At 37.2% G+C, this 26966-nt stretch overlaps 2 protein-coding genes across 3 annotated transcripts in view; one reads left to right on the top strand and one right to left on the bottom strand.

Moving 5' to 3' along the window:
• The window catches only part of CENPP (centromere protein P), a 247727-nt gene that overhangs the window by 110034 nt on the left and 110727 nt on the right, over positions 1 to 26966 (bottom strand). The window lies entirely within an intron of this gene.
• Positions 363 to 25378, top strand: ASPN (asporin). The gene is made up of 8 exons (XM_063100393.1): positions 363 to 554; positions 7748 to 8022; positions 10682 to 10794; positions 17130 to 17343; positions 18380 to 18490; positions 21089 to 21182; positions 21625 to 21763; positions 24168 to 25378. The coding sequence occupies exons 2-8, from the start codon at positions 7779 to 7781 to the stop codon at positions 24363 to 24365; spliced, it is 1113 nt and encodes a 370-aa protein (XP_062956463.1). The 5' UTR covers positions 363 to 554; positions 7748 to 7778; the 3' UTR covers positions 24366 to 25378.

Below are 26966 nucleotides of genomic sequence, written 5' to 3'. Positions count from 1 at the left end.
TCTTTCTCAAGTACATGTGGAGTTTGGGTTTATACTTCAATAATATCGGTATTCTTTAGTTAGAATGATAAATACTTTATTAGTCTAGATAGGGTGAGTGATTTTTGAAACTAACTTGTAAGTATTCATTCACTTAAGAATTTCATAAACTATTTTTTCAAATCAGGTATTTCTTAAATGACTGAATGCACTCTCAATGGCCACTTGCCATGCATTATTAAACTCATTTTTTTCTTCAGAATCTTCCAGTAGACGTCTAGAGTTTAGCTAAAAGTCTTGGCTACGATACAAACAGTGATGGAAAACACATGAGCAGTAACAAGTTTTAATCTCGCTCCTCAGTACTAACATGGACTAATCTGTGGAGGCAGCTTATTTCAGTATCACCCAGGGTGCAGCCACACCAGAGACTGTGTTGAAGGGTGTTTTTTCTTTTAAATGTAACACTTTCTCATCTTTTCTTCTTAAATAGTCCCTAAGAACATTTACATTATAGACAAGTAGTACATGGTGGATAAATTCTAATTCCAAGAGGACTGCTTTCTTCTGACAAGGTATGTTTTCATGTCTGACTTACATGTACCAGTGTACAATTATTTTATAGTCAATGCTATGGAGACTTTAATATTATTACTAAATGCTTATCAATAATATGATAAAGTTTAAAGCTTATCTCTATATTTCTTAAAAATCAGCATTTAAATACAAACCTAAATTTGTACCTAAAATTACTTGTTTTATGTCATATATATGAATTTATTTTAAATATAATTATGTGACCTCTTTTTAGAGTTAAGTGAAAGCCTGTTATTATGCATTACCATAAATGTTAACATGATTGATTTTTAAAATAATTTAAATAAACATCTTGCATGTTCTTTCAAGAAAATATTACTTTAATAATTAATGAAGTTTGAAGATATCGCAGACATATTAAGTGGAACACTAAATATTTTTCCAAATATAAAACTATGATATTCCTTATGTGTTTCTATAATGTGTGAATTATACAAATATTACACATTTGAATATCCATATTTTTCTTTGATAAACAAATGTCTTTTATTCTTATGTAATGAAGTGGTACTGGACAGTTAAAATGGAACTCCATGAAATTCTTAGAATACTTATCAGCAATAGTTTAACAAGCTCTATATTCAATATTAAAGATTAGGGACTCTTTTCCACAGAATCCATACAGTCAAAATTTAACACATTCGAAGATTTCTTTTGTCCCCTCCCAAAATAAATTTTCATTAAATCTTAGATTTAAAAAAAAAAAAAAAAAAAAGCAATAATAATGTATTTGGTACTCTACTCCCTAGTAATCTAAACAGAGCATGGCATTCTTTCATGTTAATCTATTTGGAGGTGTGGCAGCCAAGAAACAGAGGCAACATGGTGTAGTGAGTCATAAAGAACCTGAGGGGTTTATATCTCTCTAAAAATAAAGTGGCTTTTTTTTAAATCCCACCAAGAATCACTGAGTTGTTAAAAAAAAAAAAAAAAAAAGAAAAGAAAAAGAAATCACAAGTCTACACATATGTAAATACATCTTGATGTTTTTTAGTTTGTTTTTGGCATTAAGCAATATAATGAAGTAAAGGAAAGAAGAGAGGATATGCAGTCTTCTGTTACAATTAACCATTACATTAAAAATGAATATTCCAATACCTGAACTGAGGTTGGAGACAAAATCAATAAACTTTACTAGCACAAGTCTTTAGACAACATCAGAAGAACAGACAAGTGAGAGTTTTTTGTTTAAGAGAGCAGCTAGGTTGCTAGACATAATGAAAAACTGATGAAGGGAAAAATTAGTATAAAAGGAAAAGCAGCCAGAAGTTCTTTAATCACAATGCTACTTATACTTCTAAGGTAAAATTAACTACTTCTTTAAGAAAGTAGTTGTTGTCTTTAAAAATATCAGTATCCAGGAACAAATCACACTGTGAATAAGTTTCTAAAAGCATGCTTCGATTTTTAACTCATTTGTTAGCTTATAAGACTTTGCCTTGATTATACCTGAATTTAGTTTGGATGCCTTCTGTGAGATACGGAGCATGTTGTATCACATTTATATACTGAAAACTACTACTGGTACCTGTGAACTGACAGGACTAAATGGAAAAAGTTGGACTTTTAAACATGAGATTTAAAAACACAGTGACTTTACCTAATAATAGTGTCTGAAAGGAAATACCATTTCACTTAGACAAATTTTCCATTCTAAGTTTGTGGATCAGTTAAGTGGAAAAAAGGAAGCTTATATACTTCTTAGGTATATTTCCAGTCCTGTTATTAACTCTTTTGAGAACCTGGTCAAACCTTCTCACCGAGTCTTTTGCAGAGGAAAGTCTGTTTACTGTCTGGAGGTAACTATGAGATTAGAATCCATTTAGATGAGGCTGTGCAGTATGGTGGAAAGCATAATCTATGAGCAGTGAGGAGGTCAGCCCTCAGCTCCACTACCTCCAGTAAGTTTTGGACACCCCAAGCCTCAGCTTCTTCCTCTGTAAAAAGAGCCCTGGAGGGAAAGTCTCGAAAGGCCTCTCTTAGCTATAAACTACTATGATTTATTAGTAACAGCAGTAGCACTGGAATAATATTCTAAACAGTATTCTAATTAAGAGAAATTTGAAACCAAAGTCCAAAGCTTTCCAAGGGTAGATAACACTGGCAAAACTGGTCTAAATCAGGGAAATATTGAGTCCTACTGAGAACAAGATACCAATATTTTTAAAGGTTTTAAAAATAACGCAATCTAAATGTTGCCAAAACCAATAAAACAGAGCTTGAGCCATATTAATAAACTCAAAATTTAAAAATAAAACAAGTAAGTCAGTCACATCATCTTAAATACGAAAAAACATTCTCTATATTGTCTGAATAATAGGAAAAAACACTGCTATACAGTGTTCCCTTCTATACCTTCTAATATTTTTCTATTGGTAAACAATTGCATAGCTGGAATAGGGAGAGGCTTAGGACCTACAATCACATGTACTTATCAAGGCTGTGGAAGAGACCCAGGAACATGAGATGAAAAGGTTGGCCTGACTTTTCTTTGTAACCAACCAGGATATAAGAATGCAAAAAGAGTAGATTAATTTTATATGGCTAACAAAAGCCAGAAATAGCACAAAAACCCAAGTTTGCCAGAAGGCATTTTTGGTCTCAATATAAAGACTTTTTTTTTTTTTTTGTCTTTTGTCTTTTTCGTGACCGGCACTCAGCCAGTGAGTGCACCGGCCATTCCTATATAGGATCCGAACCCGCGGCGGGAGCGTCGCCGCGCTCCCAGCGCTGCACTCTCCTGAGTGCGCCACGGGCTCGGCCCTCAATATAAAGACTTTTCTAACAGCCATAGATGGGCAATAGGGAAGCTGATGCCTGGAGGTGGTGCACTCCCTATGAATCCTTTCACTGGAGCTATTCAAGCACAGTGGATATGCTCCCTGGTGCAGAATGTTCTGGAACCTCCACCACCGGGAAGGATTTTCAACTAGATGCTTCCACAGGGCTCCATCACTCACTCACCAGGGGAAGGGCCTAGCTACTGTACACAGGTAGCCTGCCCCCACCATCAGCAATTGAATGCTTCCAAACTGCTACAGATAATGCTATTGCCTAAACTAGCAGGCAGAAGTCTCAAATTCACATTTCCATTTTACCTCAGTTTTGATTAAAGGCAGGGAAGGTCTTAGTCTAAGAAAGAAGAGAGGGTGAAAGGGAGGAACCCTGGCTGATGCTTCTCCTGATGCCATGAGTTGTCTGGTCAGCAACCCAGAAGCTGATGTAGAAGAGGAGCAAGCCCACCACTGTTCTCCTTCCCCGCCTTCTCCTTATCCTTTCAGCTCCCATCTCTGCTCCTGATCATGTTCCTCATCTCAAACCTCTACCCAGCACTGGGGGAGACTCTCCTGCCTTTGCATGAGGCTGAAGGAATCTGGGAAATCAGCATGTGGTATGCAAAGGAGTGGAGGCCAGTCCTCAGTCCCACTGCCAGGCCACAAGGAAAACCAAGATGTGTTCTTGGCACTCCACTTTGGATCTCTAACACTTTCCTCTTGTTATACATACTGATTGTAAGTTCCATAGTTTTCTTCGTTCTATATTTCAGGTATATTATGTGTTAAATAGGTTTTTCTAGTCTAGACTGGGAATCTAAAACCCATATGGCTCAAAGTTTCTATGAGAAAACACTTGAAATAAAACAACCAACTGACTTAAAAAATAACTTCATTAAAATCTTCATCTATCATAGATCACAGTAAATGGGGTTAGGCCTCAAGAAACTGTGAACCCCTGAACAATTTTCCAGGCAAATGTTTTTGTTTAATTTTGGGGGGGAGACAAACCAGAAGAGTATATATGGGAAACCTTTAACTATACCAATTGTGATACCAGTCTAATGCCACAGAAGTGGCAGGAAAAGGCAAAAGTATACGTAAAACCAAAGCAAAGGAAATTCTGTTGGCAGACTGATATTTAAAATATTTTAAAAGCAACATAATTAAAAAACTACGCCCAAGAAAAAAAAATGCTTCACTCATAATCCCACTATCCCTCTTACTTAGGTTTGTATATTCTATTTCAATCCTTTTTCATATGCATGTATGTTTTTATAGATGTCTTTAGTTCTATGGGTCTCAAACAATAAACTGCGGGTTATGAGGCAAATGGTGAAGGATTTTACTTTCACAGCTCTGGGTACCACACAACGAGTGTGAAAGTTCCCAGATCCCACCCCTCCTCAAGTCACAGTATATATAGTGGACGCTGTCTATTGACTGTTCTGTTTACTAATCTAGGCATTTTATTTATTAGTTTTCTATTAATGCACCTGACATTCAAGTGTTAACTTCAACAACAATCCATACTTTCCTGAGAGTAGTTGATTAGGAGTTGTGGTTTTGTGGTTTTTTTGTTTTTTGAGTAGGGAAGTGTGGGAGAGAAGAGGATGGGGAGGGAGGTGTGCTTCAGCATCCTGACACGGGGGCATGGTGGGTGCCTGATGAAATGCCCACTGAACAACTCCAGCAACCTCAGACAAAGCTAGAGTCAGGACCTCCGATGACACTATAATTCTACAGCTTCCCATTGCTGAGGTCAGACAAGGTCAAGAGCAGCTGTGCACCTAGAAGATAGAGCTGTAATGTGAGAATGTTAAAGAATAAAGTAGAATCAGGGACAAGCTTTGATTTAGCTAAGGCCCAAGAGCAGAATTTCCTACCGAGTGTGCCTTTTGAAGGTCAAGGCAAAGCTGGGAACTAAGCATTAAGGAGACAGGAATCACACAGAAGCCTGAGGTCAAAAAATACAATGGGTCAAAGTTAGGCAGGCAGCCAAGAAGCAGAGACACTGTGCCAGGGACAAAGTGATACTAAAAGCGAAGCCCAGGCCACCTTCACCAGTATCCCACGCCAGGATTCCCAGGATGACCAGAATATGGAATATCAGCCTGTCTGCTGGGAGGGATGCCCTACAACTGCTATGGTACGATAGTCAGCTGCAGCTGGTTATTCTCATCTGGGGCTGTCCAACAGAAGCCACTGAGCCCTGTGTTGCCGGCGCAATCTCACTCTGCACTGCACACATCTGACACAATCATTCTACCCTCTGCCCTCCCAGTCCAAGCTATTTGGTGCCCCTTTTTGTATAGATGCATACAGAACAGCAATTTGTGGGCTGGATCGATAAGAGAGAACAGAGTGTGCCTCTGAAGCCGCTACATTTCTAGATAAAAGAACTAAGACCCTCTGTGTGGGCTATAGCAGAAAGTGCACAGAACAAGGATTTGGGACACATGAGCCCTAGCTCTGGCCCCATTTCTATTTGGTCAGTGACCCTAGGGAAGTCACTTAAATTCTAAGCCCTATTACCTCCTATTTAACGTGAGGAATGAGCCTAGAATAAGCTCTCAATTGAGAGATCCACAACGTAGTATACAGATGGGAGGCTAGTTTTGAAATGACATTCAGAATAGAATTATTAAAATATGAAAAGCTCTTGCTATTCTCACATCTGTCCTGTAATCTCTTTCCTAGTACAATCAAGTGCAGATTACTGCAGGGATAACACACATACCTGGCCAGTGCTATCCAGCTACCAGCAGGCAAATGTTCACGTTACCATTTAGATTTTTGGAGCATATGAAGAACTAAATAATGTAATTATCAAATTAATAACTAATGAAAGTAGGATTTTTTAAAACCCTCCTCTGGTGACTGAAAAAGGCATACCATATACTAATATTTTAATAAAATTAATAAATTCATTTCTGATTCCTAAGTCAGGAAAAAGCAAGCCCATGGAGAGATGTTAGAGCTGATTCCTGGGCTCTAGGAAATTATAACCAGCTGGTATAATTCAGGATTTGGGTCCTGAGCTGGACCAACTCTGACTCTGGAAGTCTCTTGCAGCTCAGTTGCTACCTGGCACTCAGACAATGGCAGGCCCTGTGGACTATTAGGTGACTATGGCTGAAGGACATTCTCAGGAGCCCTCTGCTTTGGTGGTGAGTGGATGCCTTCCTGCCAGGACTTGGTCTGACCAATGGGCATCTCTGGGATACACCTGTTTTGGATGATTTCATAATGTTTTTAATTCTTGAAAATTTCTAAGGATGTGCAAGTCTCACAGGTGATAGTTAAGAAACTATGATCTGTAAATACACCTGTGGGAATATTACCCATCAGATGGCAATGAATCTACGCTCTGAAGGTTCTCATTCACATATTCGATTTTGTGAGAGCTTTAAAAAATACAACTGAAAACCACCTGACCCCCACCAAAACCAAACAAACAAACAGACCTCAGTGGAAAAATGAATCAGAAAGAACAGTCTGGACATCAGATGGATCAGGTCAGGTACTAAAGGATGGAACAGATGAGAAGGATAATGATCCCAATGACATTGTGGAAAAAGTGACCAACTCGATGAGGGTGAGGTTGGGGAGACTGGAAAGAAATCAGTTAAGGAAAACTTCCAGATATTGTCTACGGGGAGGCTGAAGACAGTTCTTTGAAAAAGATATAGATATTAAGGAAATGGAAGGATTTGGGGAATAGAGACTTAGGTATAAATAATGTTTGTTTGCAAAAACATTGATTCGTTTTCTAATTGTAAAATACTTATTGCTCATTATAAGAATTAGAGTAAAAAAAAAAAAGGAGACACAAGTCCTCCATGGTTCTACCCCTCAGAGTTTATCACCAATCAAGTATATTCTTGCCAGAGTTTTTTTTTGTTTGTTTGTTTTTGGTTTTGGTTTGCTTATGAGAGTTTGCAAGTACTCTGGATTTTTTATATTGGCCATTTTTATTTCACAAAAACAATATTCTATATTGCTAAATGTGTTTGCAAACATTTTGTGAGTTTCAAAATATCTCATGGAATAAATATACCCTATTTTATTTTACTATTCCCTTTTAAGCATTAGAATTATCTTTATTTTACTATTATAAATAATTCTGTGATGAACATCTTTGTGCAATTCTGAATTATTTCCTGAGACTAGATTCTAAAAAGTAAAATTATTGAGTGAAAATTACAGATATTTTTAAAGCTCCCAATGCATACTGCCAAAGTGCTTTCCGAAAAGTTTTTTTATAAATTTACTCGCACACTAGATAGCAATGGATAAGAATGCCATTCCATTGTACTCTTGCCAGCACCGAGAAATGTACAGATGCCGGAATTATATCTATTTAAACTTTAACTTAATAGTCAATGTCTATCTAGTCTTTAGGTTGGTCCTCCACACTAAGACAACATGAAGGAATACATGCTCCTACTGTTCCTGGTCTTGTGCTCTGCCAAACCCTTCTCTAGCCCTTCGTACATGACACTGAAGAATATGATGCTCAAGGACATGGAAGACATAGATGACGATGATGACGACAACTCTCTTTTTCCAACAAGAGAGCCAAGAAACTCCTTTTTCCCATTCGATCTGTTTCCAATGTGTCCATTTGGATGTCAGTGCTACTCACGAGTTGTACACTGTTCTGATCTAGGTAAGAACATTAATCAACTTTGTTTTGAGGAATGATACTGTTCTGACAAAATTTAAAGGATGGGAAAAGTCCTCACTGAAATTTCAAAAATCATCTCATTGACTATAAATGACTTCTTCATTTAAATTTTTTGATGGAAGGCCGGCCTGTGGCTCACTCGGGTGGCCCGTGGCTCACTTGGTAGAGTGTGGTGCTGATAACAACAAGGCCACGGGTTCGGATCCTATATAGGGATGGCCGGTTTGCTCACTGGCTGAGTATGGTGCTGACAACACCAAGCCAAGGGTTGAGATCCCCTTACCGGTCATCTTTTTAAAAAATAAATAAATAAATAAATAAATGTTTAGGTGGAAAGTATAGCAAACCCCAAAGTACACCCAAACTTATTTTAAAAATCCAGAAAATCAGAGGGAAACAATGGGAATTTTATATATAGAACATTTCCTTCTCTTCCGAATTAAATCAAAGCACTGCATTTTAATTTCCTACAGAAAGAATAGATATCACTGAAGTTTCATTGCAGGGTGTTAGCAGGTTGAGACAGTGCTTTCCAGTAAAATCTATGATGAAATAACTTGCCTGTTCAGAAAAATAAAATGGGTTATTGAAAGTCTGTGAAATCTGTAATCTAGATATTTTAAACATAATGTTCTATTTGTCTTGAATGATTTGGATTTAGAACTGCCTAGAAAAGTGGCTGAACTAAAGTCTCTTTAAAATTTATAATTCTCTGAGTCTTTTATTATTTTTAATACTGCTAATGAAGGAGCACTCAAAAGCACACTCATGCCCTGCTCAGAGAGGGACGTGATGGGAATGCACATCAAGAGTTGTTATCCTCAGCTATTTCCAAAAAAAGGGGACAGCTATGCCCTGCTCTCTGTGGAGGTCAAGGTCTATGCACAACTCCCATCCAGGGCTGATGGCTCATTTAGGGCTATTTCATGAGTCCACATGAGAAGATGGTGCCCCTAATAGCTTTAGACTCATTTACTACTGTCAGCATTCATGGTAAGAGTCAAAGCACATTACAGTCCACTCTAGAGACTTTCATAAAACTTGCAATTATGTGACAAAATGAGAGAGGTGAACTAACAGCATTCAGAAAAAGGGAAGAGTATCATAAGCTAGAGTAATTGGGAAAGTTTAACAGAAAAGACAGGCTAGAAAAAAAGGGAGTTTTAAGCTTTACCTTTGGCACTCTCGTGAGAAAGAGATAACAAGATGCAAGTAACATTTAGGAAAACAAGTCTGGAAGCACATCAGAATGAATGAACAGCAGGAACGAGAAACGCAGAAGCTGAGACAGATCCTGGGTGTGAGAAGAGGTTAGAGCTAGGGAATTATAAGAATGTACTACGCTGCATCTCAGACAAGAAAAAACAATACCATCAATTTGCAGAGTCAAAGAACTATGTAAATAAAAAAATCCAGTATAAAAATGTGTGTATCTGCTTTGACCCTGCTAGATGTAAACTGGGTAGATTCTGGGTAAGATGGAGAATGTTTATCTTTAGGAGACGTTTATCTTTAGTGTGATCATCCCCACATGCTGGCCTCCATATCTGCTGCTCCAGGGCAGTCACCTGCTTCCAATGTAAAGTATTGAAGGAAACATTATAGAGCTGCTCCAGTACATACCTGTCATCAAAAACCTAAGAAAGCCAAGCTGCCTCATGGCAGACAGTAGCATTTCTATTACATAGTCTCCTGAACATTTAGCTTTTGGTAAACAAAATACCTTAAGGACACATGTGACAGTCAGATATGCCATCAGCAGACCCACATACCTCCCCTCCCCCACAACATATGATGAAAAGAGTTTGTGCACTTGTTACACTTCCTCCATCAGGAAATAAAACTCTTTTCAGAGCTTCAACTGACTGCAAAAAGGGCAGAGCAGGAATAGGTTTGTAAAAATCTGTGTTACCAAGACAATCCTTTCTGTGGAACCTTCAGCTTCCTACAAGACTTCCGCTTCATTTCCTAAAACACAAATAATCTCCTATTCCTATAAAATGGAAAAATTGATCTATTCTAACAAACGAAACCATCCCTCTACCTTGCTAATTCATCACGTTACTCCCCTTTTGCTCTTCCTATGTATGCTTAAATTTTTAAAAGAGCTGTCAATTTTAATGTTCGGAGGGGGGAAGTACATATGTCTGTAGAGTAGAATGTTGATATTCAGTTCTTCAATTTGGGGCTATTAAATACATGACTACTCTTCAGGAGTAAGGGTGTTTCTGTCAGAAGTGTACGAATATCTGCAACTCACTTTAAATACATAAATAAAGATGGATTGATGGATGAACAGTATAAATAGTATAGCTAATATTCCTCAGCCAAAAGTGCATCATTAGAACTTGCACCTCAGCTGTTGGTCACCTCCTCACAGTCATAAAAGCAGCCCTAACTTACCTCCATTTATTTCACCTTGGAGCAGATGAGTGGTGACAGCTAGACACCTTGGAAAAATAAATAAGTTACTTTAAAAAGTCCTGAGGCCTTTCCAGAAAGCAAAGTTTTTGTTATCTGTTACAACTGTTGTCACCTGTTACTTAATAACTACGAATTTTTAAAATGTACATTTCTACCACATTAGTAATCTTATTTTCAGCATGACTCGTAGTACATGACATGTTTGTTTATTTCTCAGGTTTGACCTCAGTCCCAAGCAACATTCCATTTGATACTCGAATGGTTGACCTTCAAAACAATAAAATTAAGGAAATCAAAGAAAACGATTTTAAAGGACTCACTTCACTTTACGTAAGAATATATGCTCAAATTTTCAAATATTTAAATGAACATCTATCTATATTATTGCTAAAATGATTAATTATATCACATTACTATAAACAAGTCTTATTTTTCTGTGCAAGAAGAACGACAAAATCCCTGAATTCGGCAGGGTTCTAGTCAATTAAAAATTATAGATTTAATTCAATTAATAATTTAATTCAACTGATGTTTATTGAATAACAGCCAGGTGAAAGGCAGTGGGTTAAGAGTTTAAAGTTTCCTTAAATGAGCTCAAAATCTGTTCAGGTAATAACAGTCACTATACATTAAAACAAACAGGAAAATAATTATTTACAGCAATCACTAGCAAAGAATGTATGAAATCTTTACCCAAATCTGTTGACTTATCTTAAGATAGCACAAATCTCTCACAGCAGCACAAGGAATATGTCTAATTGACTTCTGTATACGTGTATCCCTTACATACATATATGTATATGGCTTCTTTCCTGGACTTTGAAGATGAAAAAGAATTTTTTCCTTACTGTACTTATTAACAACATTAATTTTCTACGATTTAAAAGATTACTATTTCTCTATCTAAACTGTTGAGCCTTCTAGATTTTAGCAAGTAAAATTTCTGATTTAATCTGAAATTCGGTTTGAAGAGAGAGCCAGAGCCGTGGCAGTATCATCTCTTCCCTTCAGCACTGCTCTTGCCTTGCTGAGTTTGGTGTGCTGTGAGAGGAAAGCTTCAGTTCTGCACTACCTGAGATGATAAGCCAGGAATGGCTCTTAGGGGCCATTCCCCAAACACTCAGCCTATGTTGGAGAAAACAGATTTAAACCTGTCATCTCTAGGTGTTATTAGTCCGTTTCTGTTGTTTATAATACATTACTTGAAAATGGGTGATTTATAAGAAAACAAAATTTATTGCTTAGTCTTGGAGGCTGGAAAGTCCACAGTCCAGGGAACACATCTGGCGAGGTGAGTACAGCAATGCAAGGTGTTAACATGGCGAAAACGGGGCAGAAAGAGCAGAAACAGTTCTTGCACTTTCCTTTTAAAGACCTTAGAACCATGCCCCTGACCACCATTATTAATCCTTTCACTGTGGCATGGTCCTACAATCTAATCGCCTCTTCAAGGCCCCACCTTTCTTTCTTTTTTTTTTTTAAAAAAGATGACCGGTAAGGGGATCTTAACCCTTGACTTGGTGTTGTCAGCACCCCACTCGCCCAAGTGACCTAACCGGCCATCCCTATATAGGGATCTGAACCCGTGGCCTTGGTGTTATCAGCACCTCACTCTCCCAAGTGAGCCACAGGCCAGCCCCAAGGCCCCACCTTTCAATTACCATAATAGGATTTCCCACCCTCGTAATAGTCTCAGTGGGGGTCAAACTACTAATACACAATCCATTTCACTAGGTAAGCACAAACAGAAAAAGGTGGAAAATACCAGAACCATACTAGCTCCTTGCTGCCATGCATTGGCCTGGCTCTGCTCCCATATCTGAGAAATGTGAGGTCACCTGGGATAAGCACAGTGGACCCTGCCAATGACCAATGACGGGAAGGTGACAGTGACAGGTGATAGGAAGGCGGGGACCCTGTCACCTGGGGTTAAGGACACGCACACTAATCAAGTTTGAGGCATACTGGGGGATGCTCAGTCCTCACATCAAGCCTACATGGCAAGGAGTCATGTCCAGAGGGAGCCTGGGTCAGCCTCTCTGCAAAGCCCATGCTCTTGTACTGCACTGCCCAGTAGCCAGGGCCTTGACTGCTCTTTTCCCTTTTAAACTGTGCAGACAGCTTAGATTTGGTAAGTATCCATATAAAATACAGCTTCCATATATATATGCAGTTTCCATGTATATTATATACATGTATATGCACACATTTGTTTTATAACTAAGCCCTCATTTAAATATTAAGACAATTGGGAATAACACAATGGATCCCACCGAGGATGCTCCCAGTCTACCTCACTAACTTCAGACCAATGAAACTTCTGGAGAACAGCAAGACCATTATTCTATCATCAGAAATTGGAAATATGGCCTATGAATGCTTTTACCACTTCAACCCATATTCAGCTTACATAACCACAAGAATAATAACTAATGGCATATTTAATCACAGAGCCATAAAAAGGTTTTAATTTAATTTGTCATATCATTATTTTATTACATTTTAGGAGTATTCCAGAGACTTAGTCTACATGTATTCCTGTTATTCTCTGGGAAATAAAGGTGTCAGGAGCTTTCTTCAGCCTCCTTGGTTTTCTTTTAGTCGACTTTTATATGGCATTGTATTTAAGGGTGAGTGTTCTGAAGTCAGGTGGACCTGGGATCAAATCTTGGCTCTACCAGGTGTATAAAATAGGGTAACTGGCCTCACCTTCCTCAGCTGTAGGAGGAGGGTAACAATAGCACAGACTTCATAGAATGGTTATTAAGATTAAATGAGAAAACACATGTATGGTGCTCAACAATTGTTAACTAGTACTACTGTCTGGCTAGTATTAGCAGACTGACCCAACGTACTAATGTAAAGCATTTTTTAAAGTATATGCTCTATACTGGAACTGTGGGTATATTGTATAATTATAAAACATTTATTTAATCATATCACCTTACACAGTACCTGCCTTTAAAGAGAATCAAAACATTTTTAAGATATTCTACAAATTCTCTGTTATGTTTTAGCTGCCTGCTTGGCATTCAGGTTCTTACACAAAGGACAATGCAGTTAGAGAATGACTTAGGTCCCCAAACACTCTCAGACCCCCCGGCTCACTTCCAGCTGTGGTTATCACAGACATATTCATCATGAATTGCTGTCCTACTTCTGAAAGGCTATACTTTTCTCATCTTCTGTCCTTATACATAACCACACTGTTTGTTAATGATGAATTTGGGGCTCTGTGACAGCCATTTGGGGAATTTTTAACTGGAGTCACTCTGCCAGCCCTGTCCTGCCAGGGCAGCATTTGACAGTGCTACATAAGAATTCCTAGCCTACTATGGATTACTTATCCTTCCTTTTATGCAGCTCCAACAACTGCATATTCTAACCAGAAAAGAGGAAAAACAAAAATGAACAAAGCCCTATGTACTCTAGTTGGATCTCCCTGAGGCACATGTTCACGCTGGAGCAGAGCCAGCTCTGATCCTTATTTGCTGAAAAGCCAGTTATTTTTCTTTACCCATTTCCTTATCATTAAATGAAGAGTAGTAATTTCTGCAAAATATACTTCATGGGTGAAGTGAGGGTTCACAAACCATCTCTGTGATCAAATTGTTAAATTCCCTCCACTTCATCTTTCAGTGTAACCAAAGGAAAGAACATAATCTTAGTTGGTACCATACACTTCGAAAGGTGTATATTTTACCAGTTGGTAACAAAATGTAGTTTCACCTCTTCTCCTAGGCTTAACCTTTCTCAGATAAAACTTTTAACAGTAACAATATGTCTGGAAGGAGGGTAAGGAAATGGAGACAGACACAAAGGGCCAAGAGTGAAACAGGTAAATGATAAAACAAGTAAAAGATAAGGGAGTTTTCTGACTGGCCAAAGTGTGTATATCTCTGCTGTGAAAAAACAACTACTATGTAAGTAATATCAGTAAGGCATATTAAATCAGTCTGGAAACAATGAGAAATTGTTGTAGAATGGGATTGGAGACAAAATTCACAAAAGAAATGAATTTAGAGTTGCTCCTTGAGAACATTAGATGATCTGGACTAACAGAGGAGGATAAAAGGGTCCTGAAGATGCTAAGCAACCTGCCATCATCCTTGATAAATATCAAAAATTATGTCTGGGTGGAAACCCATAGCAGGGATTTGGAACCCTGAGCAGCAAACAGATCTGCGTAAGGTGTCTACGCATACCACCCTTTTAGCAGGAGCCATCAAAGGCAATGATATTTCCCCAAGCCTCAAGCACAGGCCCTGTATCTGAGCGCAGCACTATTGCACTGCAGAGGCCACTTTCAAAATAGATCTGAGATAGGAGGCTTCTGGTCAAGATGGCAGAATAGACAGTCCCCAGAGTCACTCTCTTCCACAAATGAACCAATTTACAACTATAAAAAAGCAACAACAGCCAAGCAGAGGCCACTAGAGCTCAGGGGAAGAGGAGGAGAGACCTACGGAGTGCATGAAGGCAGGAGAAGCCATGATGAGAGAAAGAAAAAACTGCTCTGATCATCTTGTGCTGAGGCTGCTTTAAGGCTGGAGCTGCTGAGCACACAGAGCAGGATCCAGCAAAAGCCACAGTTGTGCCATTCGGATGAAGTTGCTTGAAGGCGGCAGGAGAGAAGAGGGCCTTGGTGGCCCCCAGACCCGCAAGACCACTAATAGGGTTCCTGTGGACCCACAAAGTAGCAAGGAGCCACAACAACTGAAAAAAAGGAGCCATATGGAGGCTGGTGAGTCACTGCAAGGGACTGGTGCACAGCCCATCTCATTGGAAGTGTTTGCAGCATAGGCAGTGGGGGAGATGGGCCCACCAGGTGAACACTGGGGCACAGTAAGGACAGGTGACTGGTACCCCAATCAGCAAAGGACCACTCAGAGGAGACTGGTCAGGAATATAGAATTGCATGGGGTGCAGTCTGATGAAAAGACTCAGGCCCAGATCAGAGTTTCTACACAACCCAGGTGCACTAGGTCTCTGGAGGGCCAGAAGTACCTATAAAGTCAATCATTAAAACCTGAGCTGCACAAAAAGCCTTCTCTAGGGAATCAGCAGCAAAGCAGCAATTTAGCTAAACCACACAGCTCAAGTTCTGGTCCCCACCAGAAGTTCCCCCATTTTAGAAGTAAGCAAAGGACAAAAAATTAGTTCTGGCCCAGGCACACTGCCAGTGCCTCGGGGCCTGCCTGGGGACCTGAGGCATGGAGGTGGACACTGGACACCCCCCCCCAACCAGGCACACCGCCATAGCCAAGGAGCATGCCAAAAACATCACCTCCATGTGGGTGGTCCACCACAGCCACCACAATAACCACGGTTGCTGTGAAAGCAGCTAGATGCCACAACCACCACAGAGATAGTCCATCAGCCACTGGAGTGCATTGACACAAGGAGAGTCACCAGCAGAGACCAAAGAAGAGGATATCTCTCTCCATAAAGCCCATTCCAGAGTAACAGAAGAAGCATCTCCTCTATGATAATATTGGGGGAGCTGACTATACCTCTCAGCAATGGACAGATCATCTAGGCAACAAATCAACAGAGTAACCATTCCTCTTTCAGAAGGAGAGAAGAAATCTAGGGTTATCAGAGGTGGGAGGGGGGAGGAAGAGGGGATTAGGGAGAGAGTAGACAAGGGTCATAAAGAATAAGTACAATCTGTAACAATATATGCTAGTAATATTGATTTGATCAACATATATCAATGTTGAACCACAAAAATACGTATAATCAATTATGATTCAATAAAAATTTTTTGAAAAACCGAAAAATATTCCTGCACAATTTGACCATGAGAAAAAGACTGAGCTATGTACATTTTGCAATGAAAATACTTATTAGGGTGACTGACATGTCCCAGTTTGCCCAGGACTTTTACAGTTTTGGTCCTGAAATTCCCACATCCCAGAATCTCATGGTCTGAGCAGACCAAGATAGCTGGTCACCAAATAGCCACACACCCTCAGACATGTCATGAAGGACTTGGCTGCAGAGAGTGCAGTCGCATTGGTTTAACTATTTTACTCTCTGACATTAGATCCCTTCTCAAGGGTGCTGCCATGTTGCCCTGAGAAATATCCAAAGAACTGAGAAGGGATTGAGCCATTTCTCAGGATCTGTTTCCCCATTGTTTGAAAATACACCAGAGTGCTGAGGGCACTCTGTAGGAGTTTTTTCGTTATAGACTTCTATTCTGAGAGAAATAGTAAACATTTGTAAACATGAAAGAAGAAAGGTTTTCACAGATACAATTATGCAAATATATATTTGGTGTGCACTAAACATAATTTTGTAGAATATATAGATTTTAAGTTATGATAAAGAAAATATCACTGGTTACTTCCACAAAGGTGAGCAGGAGGCTGGACAGAGCTTGGAGCTGCAACCATGTGCATGTACCACCTACTCAAAGATAAAAAAGATGAGCTTGTATTTAAACTGAAGGCATAACACCAATCATTAAAGCTTCGCATTGTTCTAACTCAGTAGAAAATATTTATTTTAAGCTTAGAATGGACTGGGAAGTTTTTCATGTGATTGATCAAGTACACAAATGACAAATTATGTCGATTTCCACGACTGATTAATTATTGTAGAATACTTGTAAATCAAATCCACTTCTAATATTGTGTCACTTTCTATGCTTTATCCAGGCTCTAATTCTAAACAACAACAAGCTAACAAAGATTCACCCAAAAACCTTTTTAACCACAAAGAAGCTGCGAAGGCTGTATTTGTCCCACAATCAACTAAGTGAAATACCACTTAATCTTCCCAAATCCTTAGCAGAACTCAGAATTCATGATAATAAACTTAAGAAAATACAAAAGGACACATTCAAAGGAATGAATGCTTTACATGTTTTGGGTAAGTTTTTCAAATGAATGGGACATCTTGAAATTATAATCAACATGCAGATGTAGAACACTTTACCATAATTAACTTTTAAGAATGGTAATTTCTGAAATTAATTTTTTAATCTAATAATCCTTACCTAGTTAAGACATCTATAAAACTAATTAAAATGCTAAACAAAATTTATAGCACTTAAAAGAAAACATGGTTTTTGTAATTCTCTCTCTCAAGAATCTCCTTTGAAACACTTAATGTGCTTTGTTTCTGATTGGACCCTAATTAATAAACCTATGTTATTCTTATTTAACTTAAAGGTAGTACTTTTAATATACTGTATAAACTACTCAAATATAATGTACAAAGTTAATTCAGATATTACTTGAAATGTACACCTAACTTTTGGTTATCTGCTTTAAATTTACTGAGCTGAAAACATTTTTGTTGTATATTTTAAGCCTTACATTATTTTACTTCTAACACCCATCATATAACTGTTCTATTTTTCACAATATCCATTCAAAATACCTAACCAAGATTCTCATTCATTTATTCATTTAATTCAACCAAGTGCCTGGCACTTACCAAAATAGCCCCACTTACTGACACTTCCTCAAAAGTATATTTCTGCTAATCAAATAATTTCTAATTAACTTATAATTTTTAAAAAGCTTAGGAGACAAACAAAATGTAACTGGAAAACACAAACATTTTGAATCATCTGAAGGATGGTCTTTTTTTCTGATGCACTATTACTACAACAAAACCTTTATCATGCCCATGGTCAGAAGAGAATGATAATGTCAATGATTTAGTAATTCACAGCAAACTAGTGAACTTGTTATACACATTCTAGTTTACATAATACAAAGTAGTATTTTTCTGAGGCTGACAGAAAGGAAAGTAGATAGATACAAACAGATACACTGGGTGAAAATGAATTGGAATGATGAAGCTCATATTTCTTGGGATATTCTTGGCATGTGTCTCTGCATTTTGTGTTTTCTTCATATACAACCTATCGGTCCTAAATCATGTCATTTCCCCACAGAAATGAGTGCAAATCCTCTTGATAATAATGGAATAGAGCCAGGAGCATTTGAAGGGGTGACGGTGTTCTATATCAGAATTGCAGAAGCAAAACTGACCTCAATTCCTAAAGGTTTGTATTTTCTTTATTCAAGACAGAGTATTTTTCAAATTGTCAGCTTTCAACAGACACTAAATGTAATGTTGTAAAACAGTGCAGTATACATTGTCAAAACCACAACGCAATTAGAAATCCCTGTATCAGTATATCTGCTCAGTGCATAAAATTTAGCATTTTCTCATAAACACATAAACAGCCATATGTAGTGCTTTTTTTTTTTTTTAACAGTATTAAACCATAATCTTTTTTTCTCCCAGTGAGAATAAACATTAAGAAGCAATGAACTTTTTATTTTCCTTCTCTTTCCTGACACTTACTCATCTATACCCATCATTCTGTGAAGGACCTGTTAGAGGTAGAGAATTCTGCAGAGAAGAAAGCAGAGGAAGATGAATGGAGCCAGAGATCCTATCCACAGCTATGCAGCCACAGTTTGAAGTGGAGGTTTTGAGGCCAGACTGGGGCAACCCCAGCTCTGGCAGGAAGGGATGTGGTACTCTGGGCAAGGCACTCTGTATCCATCTTCTTCCCAGGGGTGCTGTGAAGATCCATGTGCCAATACATAGAAAGGTTTGAGGACACTCTCTGGCACATAGGAAATGCCCTCTCATAACAATAATCATTACCAGAATGAACACTGCGCTCTTTATCATGTGGCCAGAGCCTGGTATCTCAAAGTAAAATGCTTTTTAAGTTTTCTAGATGACCAGTTTTCTAAACTGTTACTTCCAAGCTCCCTGTCTGATGATTAGCAGGATAGGGTATGCCTTTCTTGGAACGCATACTCAAAGTCTTGCTTTCCTTGTCCCCGACAAGGGCTTGCTCTCACTCTCTTGCTCTGCTTTTATGACCACTGGGTCAGAAATAACCCCTGTGATTAATAACGTATTTTCACTTTCAAACAACTCTATCTTTCAGTGTCCACAAGTAAAAGCAGCAACTTCATCATATCCTCCTCTCTACTACTCACCTGATCCAGAGATTAACAAAACAAACATAAACAGAAATTCAAAGAACAGCTAAGCTGTTATTATCACTTGTGGTGATCTTTCACCTAAAGTAAAAGTGGGAAGACAATTCTACCCAGGGAAAAAATGTCTACTTCAGAACTACACAAATTAAAAACCACCTTAATTTAGCTTTGAAGGAGATGGCTGTTTTTCTACAAGAAACTTAAAATATTATATTTACCTTCCGATTTCTGAACAATAAAAAATACAAATGCTACACATAAAATCCCTATCATATGGTGGAAGTTGACATCAAGGAAAGAGGAATCAGGACAAGGAAAGGAGTGACGGTAGAGGGAGGGGATGAGGGGAGCCCTGAAGGACAGGAGTAGGGAGCTGCTGTTCCAGGCTGTGTCTCGCTCAGCATGGTCTTGTTTATACTAATATGGGGTAAGGCTATGCTGGTATGAGAAAAGAAAGAAAGAACATTCACTGGGCAACTTCCATGTGCCAGGCACTGTAGGTGTGCTTCTCTATTTAAATAAACACCACGACTAATTGAAAGAATAAATAATGCAATGGATTGAACATATTAAATAGAGTAAATATCTTTGTGTTTATATGTCTTAAAAAAACAAACAACCTTAACTGGTCACCTCTGGGGATTGTACCAATTCATTACGTGATGGAATCAAGCTTTTTTGCTGCCTTTTCTGTAAAAACTGTATTACAAAGTAACTAAATAATTGACAAGGGAAAATTCTTTAGAGAAGAATTCCAGCTAATCAATCCACAAAGAATGACAAAATCAGAGAGTACCACTTTCCAATTCCTAATAAAGGAATGGATTTATACAGCAATCATGAATAAATGCTATAAAAATAAAGACCATCAGGTGGAAGGTTGATCTACCTAAATCTGATCGTGTCTCTGAATGTGACTACCAGGTCATAAAAAATAAGGGGTTAGAGGGTCCTGATAAACAAATATGCGGAAGTTGCTAGCCAAATCCACAAAATGAGTGTCTCAATCAAATCAATACCTGAAACAAATCAACAGGAAATAAAAAAGGAGAAAGTACGTTACAGAAAAAAATTTTAAGAGTTAAGAACCAAATGTATTCTGTGAACTTTATTTGGATCCTGACTTGAACAAATCAACTGTAAAATGATATATGTGAGACAACTATGGTAACTGAATATTAGATGACAGTAAAGAATTATTGTTAATTTTGTTAGATGTAATACTGACACAGTAGTTATGCAAAAAAAGATGACCTTATCAGTTAGAGATGTCTAGTGAAGTAATTACAGGTGAAATGACATTATATATGAGATTTGATTTTAAATACCCCAGCCAAAACAAACAAAAAAGACTAAACAAATAAAAACAATTAGATAAATAAGTGAATAAATAATGGAGTAGATGAAACAAGATCAGAAAAATGAAGATAATTGTTGAAGCTGTGCAACAGCATCGTACCTCATAATATTAGTTTCTATTTTTGTATATGGGTTGACATTTTCCATAATAAAACATTTTTTAAAAGTAGATACCTAAAAAATTGCCTAAATTCATAACGTGAAATTTGACAAGTAAATAAAAACTCAATGGGGCTTGGTCTTACTTGATCTAACATACATCTTTCTATTCTTATTAGAACTACCTTCAACTTTATTGGAGCTTCATTTAGATTTTAATAAAATTTCAACTGTGGAACTTGAGGATTTTAAACGATACAAAGAACTGCAAAGGTAAAAGTTCCCAAAATCTTAACTTAGAAGGGATAGTCCGTATGATTAAGATATTAATGAAACTTCTTAGAGAATGTGTACAGGAACCCTAGTCAAGATCATCACTGTTGCTACTGGAGAATGTGAAGGGAAAACTAGAAAGAACCACTATTATTACTGTCTATGATAATGGGAGAGGCAAACCAAGTAGAAAAAGAAAAATAACACTTTTCAAATTTCCCTTTTGTTGAATTTAGATAAAAAAAGAATGTTCTGACAGTAGGAGGAGAGGGTTGTTACCTACTAAAATAGGTTCTTACATAAAGCCATGAAATGCCTTTCTCTGAACGTATACAAAAATAAGACAGGCTTATACTCTAACTACGTTGTGGTGTTTTTAGCTGACTATCAGCTAACCTAGGTTTATCTGCATAACAGTCGATGCATTTTATATCATTTTTAGGCTGGGCTTAGGAAACAACAGAATCGCTGATATTGAAAATGGAAGTCTTGCTAACATACCACGTGTGAGAGAAATACACTTGGAAAACAATAAACTAAAAAAAATCCCTTCCGGATTACAGGAGTTGAAATACCTCCAGGTAAAACATTCTACCTGTGTTTGGTAGATATTAGCTAGTACTTTTCTTTGGTTTTTATAAAACACATTAGTATACCTCAAGCAAAGACCAAGCAAGCAGCAAGGGTAATTCAAACATAATGACTCCCAGGTTGATTGAGGTGTTTTATGAAGTAAGAGAGCATTAGGAGAGTGGTTTCTTTCTTCTTTATTTTTTAATTAAAAAAAATTTTTAATTGCCACATTGTAATTTTACATTTTTATGGGACACAATATAATGTTTGAATACATATATATTGTATAAAGATCAAATCAGGGTACTCAGCATATTCATCACCACGTACAGTTATATCTTTACGGTGAGAACATTTTCAAAAGCCTCTTTTCTAGCTATTTTGTAATATGCAAAGAGAGTGGTTTCTACACAGACATCCCCTGAAAACCTCAGGACCCATTTCCACCTGGTTTCTCCTATTGAAACTGCAAAGTAGTGGCAAAGTTGCTGACACAGATAATTTCAGACTTCTCGGATGGGGGTGGCTACACAGAGGCAGGACTGGTCAGGAGGACACTGAGAAGGATCACATGTCCTTTTGTCTTAGAAACATTCACAAGTGAGAGAAAGAGGACTAGGCTTCATGTATTTTTACCATCAGTGTGGTGCTAGGTTAGAAGTATGTATGCTTTTTTAAACATTTAAACCACAATATATAACTAACTGAAAGTCACTATTTGGAGCATCATGAGTTCACGTTTTGTCGTTTGTTTTCTTATTAAAAACCTTTTCTCCTTCTAATCTGGCAACTCTTAACTGGCTGGGAGAGGGTCACAGATTCCTTGGAGAATCTGATAAAGCTTTACATCCTCCCAAGAGCAAAAATGAAGACAATATTTTGCATGTAACTTTTGGACTTTCACAATCTCTGTGATTCTCATCTATAGATCTCAGATTAAGAATCCCTATTTAATACAACTTCATCTTAATCCATTTTTCCCCTGTGCTTTCCTTGCTATACAAAGTCTTCATCTTCCAAGAAGCAGAAGACACATTGAGAACAAAAACTGGGTGTTGAGCCACTTTGCTTTTTCTAGCTTTCTTTCTGATCTGTCTTAAACAAGTTTTATTCACTGCATTCTTTTGAGACACAGCCATTGAAATGGATGTGCTACAGGCAGGTGTTCATCTCAAAGCAACATCTTTTGCTTTGACTTTTCCAAATGCTGCATTTGGATGTCTGTTTAGCTAGTGAGCATGACCTGAGTTTGTCCTCTCTCAAGCTGTCCCATCCCTGATCTCATTTTTGCTCAATTTGCTCTACAACGCTGATCCCAACTTCCGATCTCTCCTAAATCTACCTATATTCTTGCTAGCATTTTTCTTTTTTAATGAATAGAATTATAACACAAACAGAAAAGAACACAAGTCATAAGTGTACAATTCAATAAACATCCACAAAGTAAACACACCCACATCCAGCACGTTTTCATTCCCACTGAGGTCAGTGCTATGCTAAACTATATCTTGCTCTGGGAAAATGTACAGGAAGCATATAAAGTATCTGTCATAAAATCGCCGAAACTAATATAGGACAGAGGAGGATAGAACACAAAACTTAAACTTATTTTAGCAATGCCTAGAGTTTTCACGATCAACATTAGCAAGATGTAAAGGCAGAATGTAGAGGTAAAAATAGTCAGAACTGATATCTCAGCTTTGCCAGCAAAAGATTGCTTCTATTTCTCAGAAATCTCACTCTTGCCAGAAAAGGCCAAAGGAAGAATTAGAAGGGCTGTTAAAGGGAACGAAGGAAAGATCCTACATTCACCATTCTTTCTGAGTAATAATTTAATTTTAAAAGACATGTACACAGCTTATAAAATTGTGAATTGTCCATTGGTGCAAATGAAAGATACAGCTATTGATGCTGTATTACAAATATGCATTTAAGGTGCTGACAGACAGCTCACTCTATAAAAACAACTTACAAAAAAGCAGTTCTACACTCCTTGATCACAGAAAATGCCAGCTAACAATTATTCATATTCATACTGTGAGCTTAAATTTGGAGCATTAAATTTTATTCTGCTCATATCTAATACTTTTTAAACACAGTATAGTAAATATGGCACTGAAGTATATATATAATAAGAGAGAGAGAGAGAGAGAGAGAGAGAAAGTGGCTGAGCTGACCAGGCAGTATGCTCCGGGCCTCGGCACCAGCCCTATGCCACCCTCCACTGCATGAGCCCAAGTTGCTATAATAGGTATTTAACGTGCATAAATGAGTATATCTACTTTAAGGAAAAATATATTCAAACCAATATAAATGAATAAACCCACAAGCAAATGCTAACTACAAACAGAATATCTTCCTTTTATATTTAGTGTGTATTTTTTAACCCATTCTTTTTTCCTACTACAACAGATAATCTTCCTTCATTCTAATTCAATTACAAAAGTGGGAGTGAACGACTTCTGTCCAACAGTGCCAAAGATGAAGAAATCTTTATACAGTGCAATAAGTTTATTCAACAATCCGGTGAAGTACTGGGAAATACAACCTGCATCATTTCGCTGTGTTTTGAGCAGAATGAGTGTTCAGCTTGGGAACTTTAGAAAGTAATAATTAGTAATTGGTAATGTCCATTTAGTATAAAAGTAAAAAGTGCTTACATTTGGAATACTTGAAGTCTATTAATAATGGTAATATTATACATAAGCAAAAATCTATTCCCACATGGTAAGTCCACTGACTTATTTTATGACAAAAAATTTCAACAGAATTTTGCCAAACTATTAGCACATAAGGATTAAGAGAAACAAGCATCTACTGCAGTTTCTTTTTGTGTACAAGTGATTTTGCATAAATCTCATGCTTGAACATTCCTTTCAGTTACGAAAAATAAGACATTCAGTATTTAATACTTTGTTATCAAGCACATTTTAAAAAGAACTGTACTGTATATGAAATGCTTGACCTAGCGAAATTTGTGCTCTTTCATTTGCCATTAGAAAAACAACATTGACAAGAACAGTTATATGAAGAGTACATTTTACTAGTCTTATTCTTCCTTTAATAACTTGGATAGTACTGTAGCATTTCTAATCATGTTAAAGTATGGTTTCATATAGTCATCTTGATATTCTCATGTCTTAGAGCCTGTCTTTACATTTAAAACTTTTTTTTCTTATAATAAAGCCTTCAGTATGTGTTCATTACCAACTTGACAGATGCTATTCATAAGAGCTGGGTTTTGGGCTATAGCACGTGATTTTCTTTTTTACCTGATAATAAAACCTCTGTAAAAATTATGTAGTGTTTATATAAAATCTGTAACTCATATCTTTTTCTATCAGTTATTATAAGCTTTTAATAGCAAGTCAATTGTTAGGTTATATAACGTCATCACCTCTAGTCTAAGAAATATTTTCGAAATGTCCCTTTGGAAGACCTTGCTTGGAAGAGACAGGACACTATCAATTCTAAGTCAAATTTTCTCCTCAAATATGTACAGACTGGATAATTCTAAGAAACATACCTGGTATAACTGAATAGGCAGAGCATCAAATAAAACAGACAAAAACTGAAAGCTTTATATACAAGTTAAGAATACTATATGTTTTTTTTATTGGCATTCAACATAAGTTAAACAAAACTAGAAAATAAAGAAAACATCATTAAAAACATTGGTTTGAAGTAAAATATTTGTGTTTTGGTTTAATTTTTCTTCTCCCATCCTAGAACATAAACTATATTTCAGAAAACTCTAATTTATATGTAACATTTTTAAAGGAGTATTAATGTTTATTCTTAGCAACAGTACTAAAATACACCATATAATTCCTGTGCTAAGAATAGTCACCTTTATATTAAACTCTCTCAAAAACTAGTTTTTAAATAATTTTGTGGGGGAGAGAGGAGAACAACATTACAGATATATAAGAAGGGATGGAAAGTCTGGATATCAAGGTTAAGAATGGGTTCACAAGTCTTATTCTTGACAGCAGGGTTACTCAACTTTGGCACTATTGACATTTTGGGCAAGATCTTTCTCTGTGGTGGTGGCTGTCCTGCACATTGCAGAATGTTTAGCAGTTTCCTGGTCTCTACCCACTAGATGCCAGTAACACCTGCGTCTCCTACCCCGAACAGCTGTGACAAGCAACAATTTCTCCAAACACTGTAAATGTGCTGGGATGGGGCAAAATCTCAACTGGCTGAGAACAACTGCTTCACAAGAAATTTACCTAATTTTCAAAATGACATAAATTTGAAAATCAAGAACAAAACTGCTACCTTTATGGAAACTATAGAGGAAAGATCATAGTATGATCAAAATAATAAAGGTTAACCACCAATAGTAACAGAATAGTCTCGGGGAAGTCACCACCTCTTTGATCCTGCTTCCTCATCTATAAAGAATAGGGATGACAATGCTGATCAATAAGGTTGCTATGAGGATTGAATAACAAAAATGTACATGAAAATGCTTTGTAAACCATAAAGGTTCATAAAACATGAGTAACTATAATGCTAGACAATTACTGACTGATGAGAAAAATTAAAGATTAATGAAAATCGTTCAAAATCAAAATATTCCAAAGTTCCAATTGTTTTAATAAACAAAATTTTCTACAACATAAAATAAAATTTTGCTATCACAGCACTTAGTCAAATGTTCACTGATGCTGGAAAAATCCAGTGCTTTTTGTTTTTTTTGTTTTTGGATTGTCTCCTTTACACTAATTTAAAATATTCTGCCATTAAAATAAACATGTATACATCATTAGAAGACTTCCACACTTAAAGCCTGGGAGGCACTACATGAGATTTAAAATGAAATTTCAAATCCATTTAAGCCACTGAGCTTTTAGGGCTATTTTAATCTATGCTTTGAGGTCCCCAAGGAGTATTACTGATTCACTCTCCTATGCCGTTCAGGCTGCTGTTTTAGCTTGAGAATTCTGGGAATCACTAATGTAGAAATTTTATTTTATTTATGTTTGCATTTTTATTTTATTTTATTTATATTTATCAATATACAATGTAGTTGATTTTCGTGTCCCTTTATTCCAACTTTTCCCCTCCCTTTTCCCCCTCCCCCCATCAACATCATAAATGTTCAGTTGTCTTAACAATTCCAAGGAATTGTTGTGTCTTCTTCCCCCTACCCCCATTTATTTGTTTCTTTTATTAGCTCCCACAAATAAGTGAGAACATGCA

This window comes from Cynocephalus volans, chromosome 6 (assembly GCF_027409185.1).
Source record: "Cynocephalus volans isolate mCynVol1 chromosome 6, mCynVol1.pri, whole genome shotgun sequence".
NCBI lineage: Eukaryota > Metazoa > Chordata > Mammalia > Dermoptera > Cynocephalidae > Cynocephalus > Cynocephalus volans.
The sequence above is the reverse complement of the archived record's forward strand: the minus strand, read 5'-3'. Positions and strand labels throughout refer to the sequence as shown.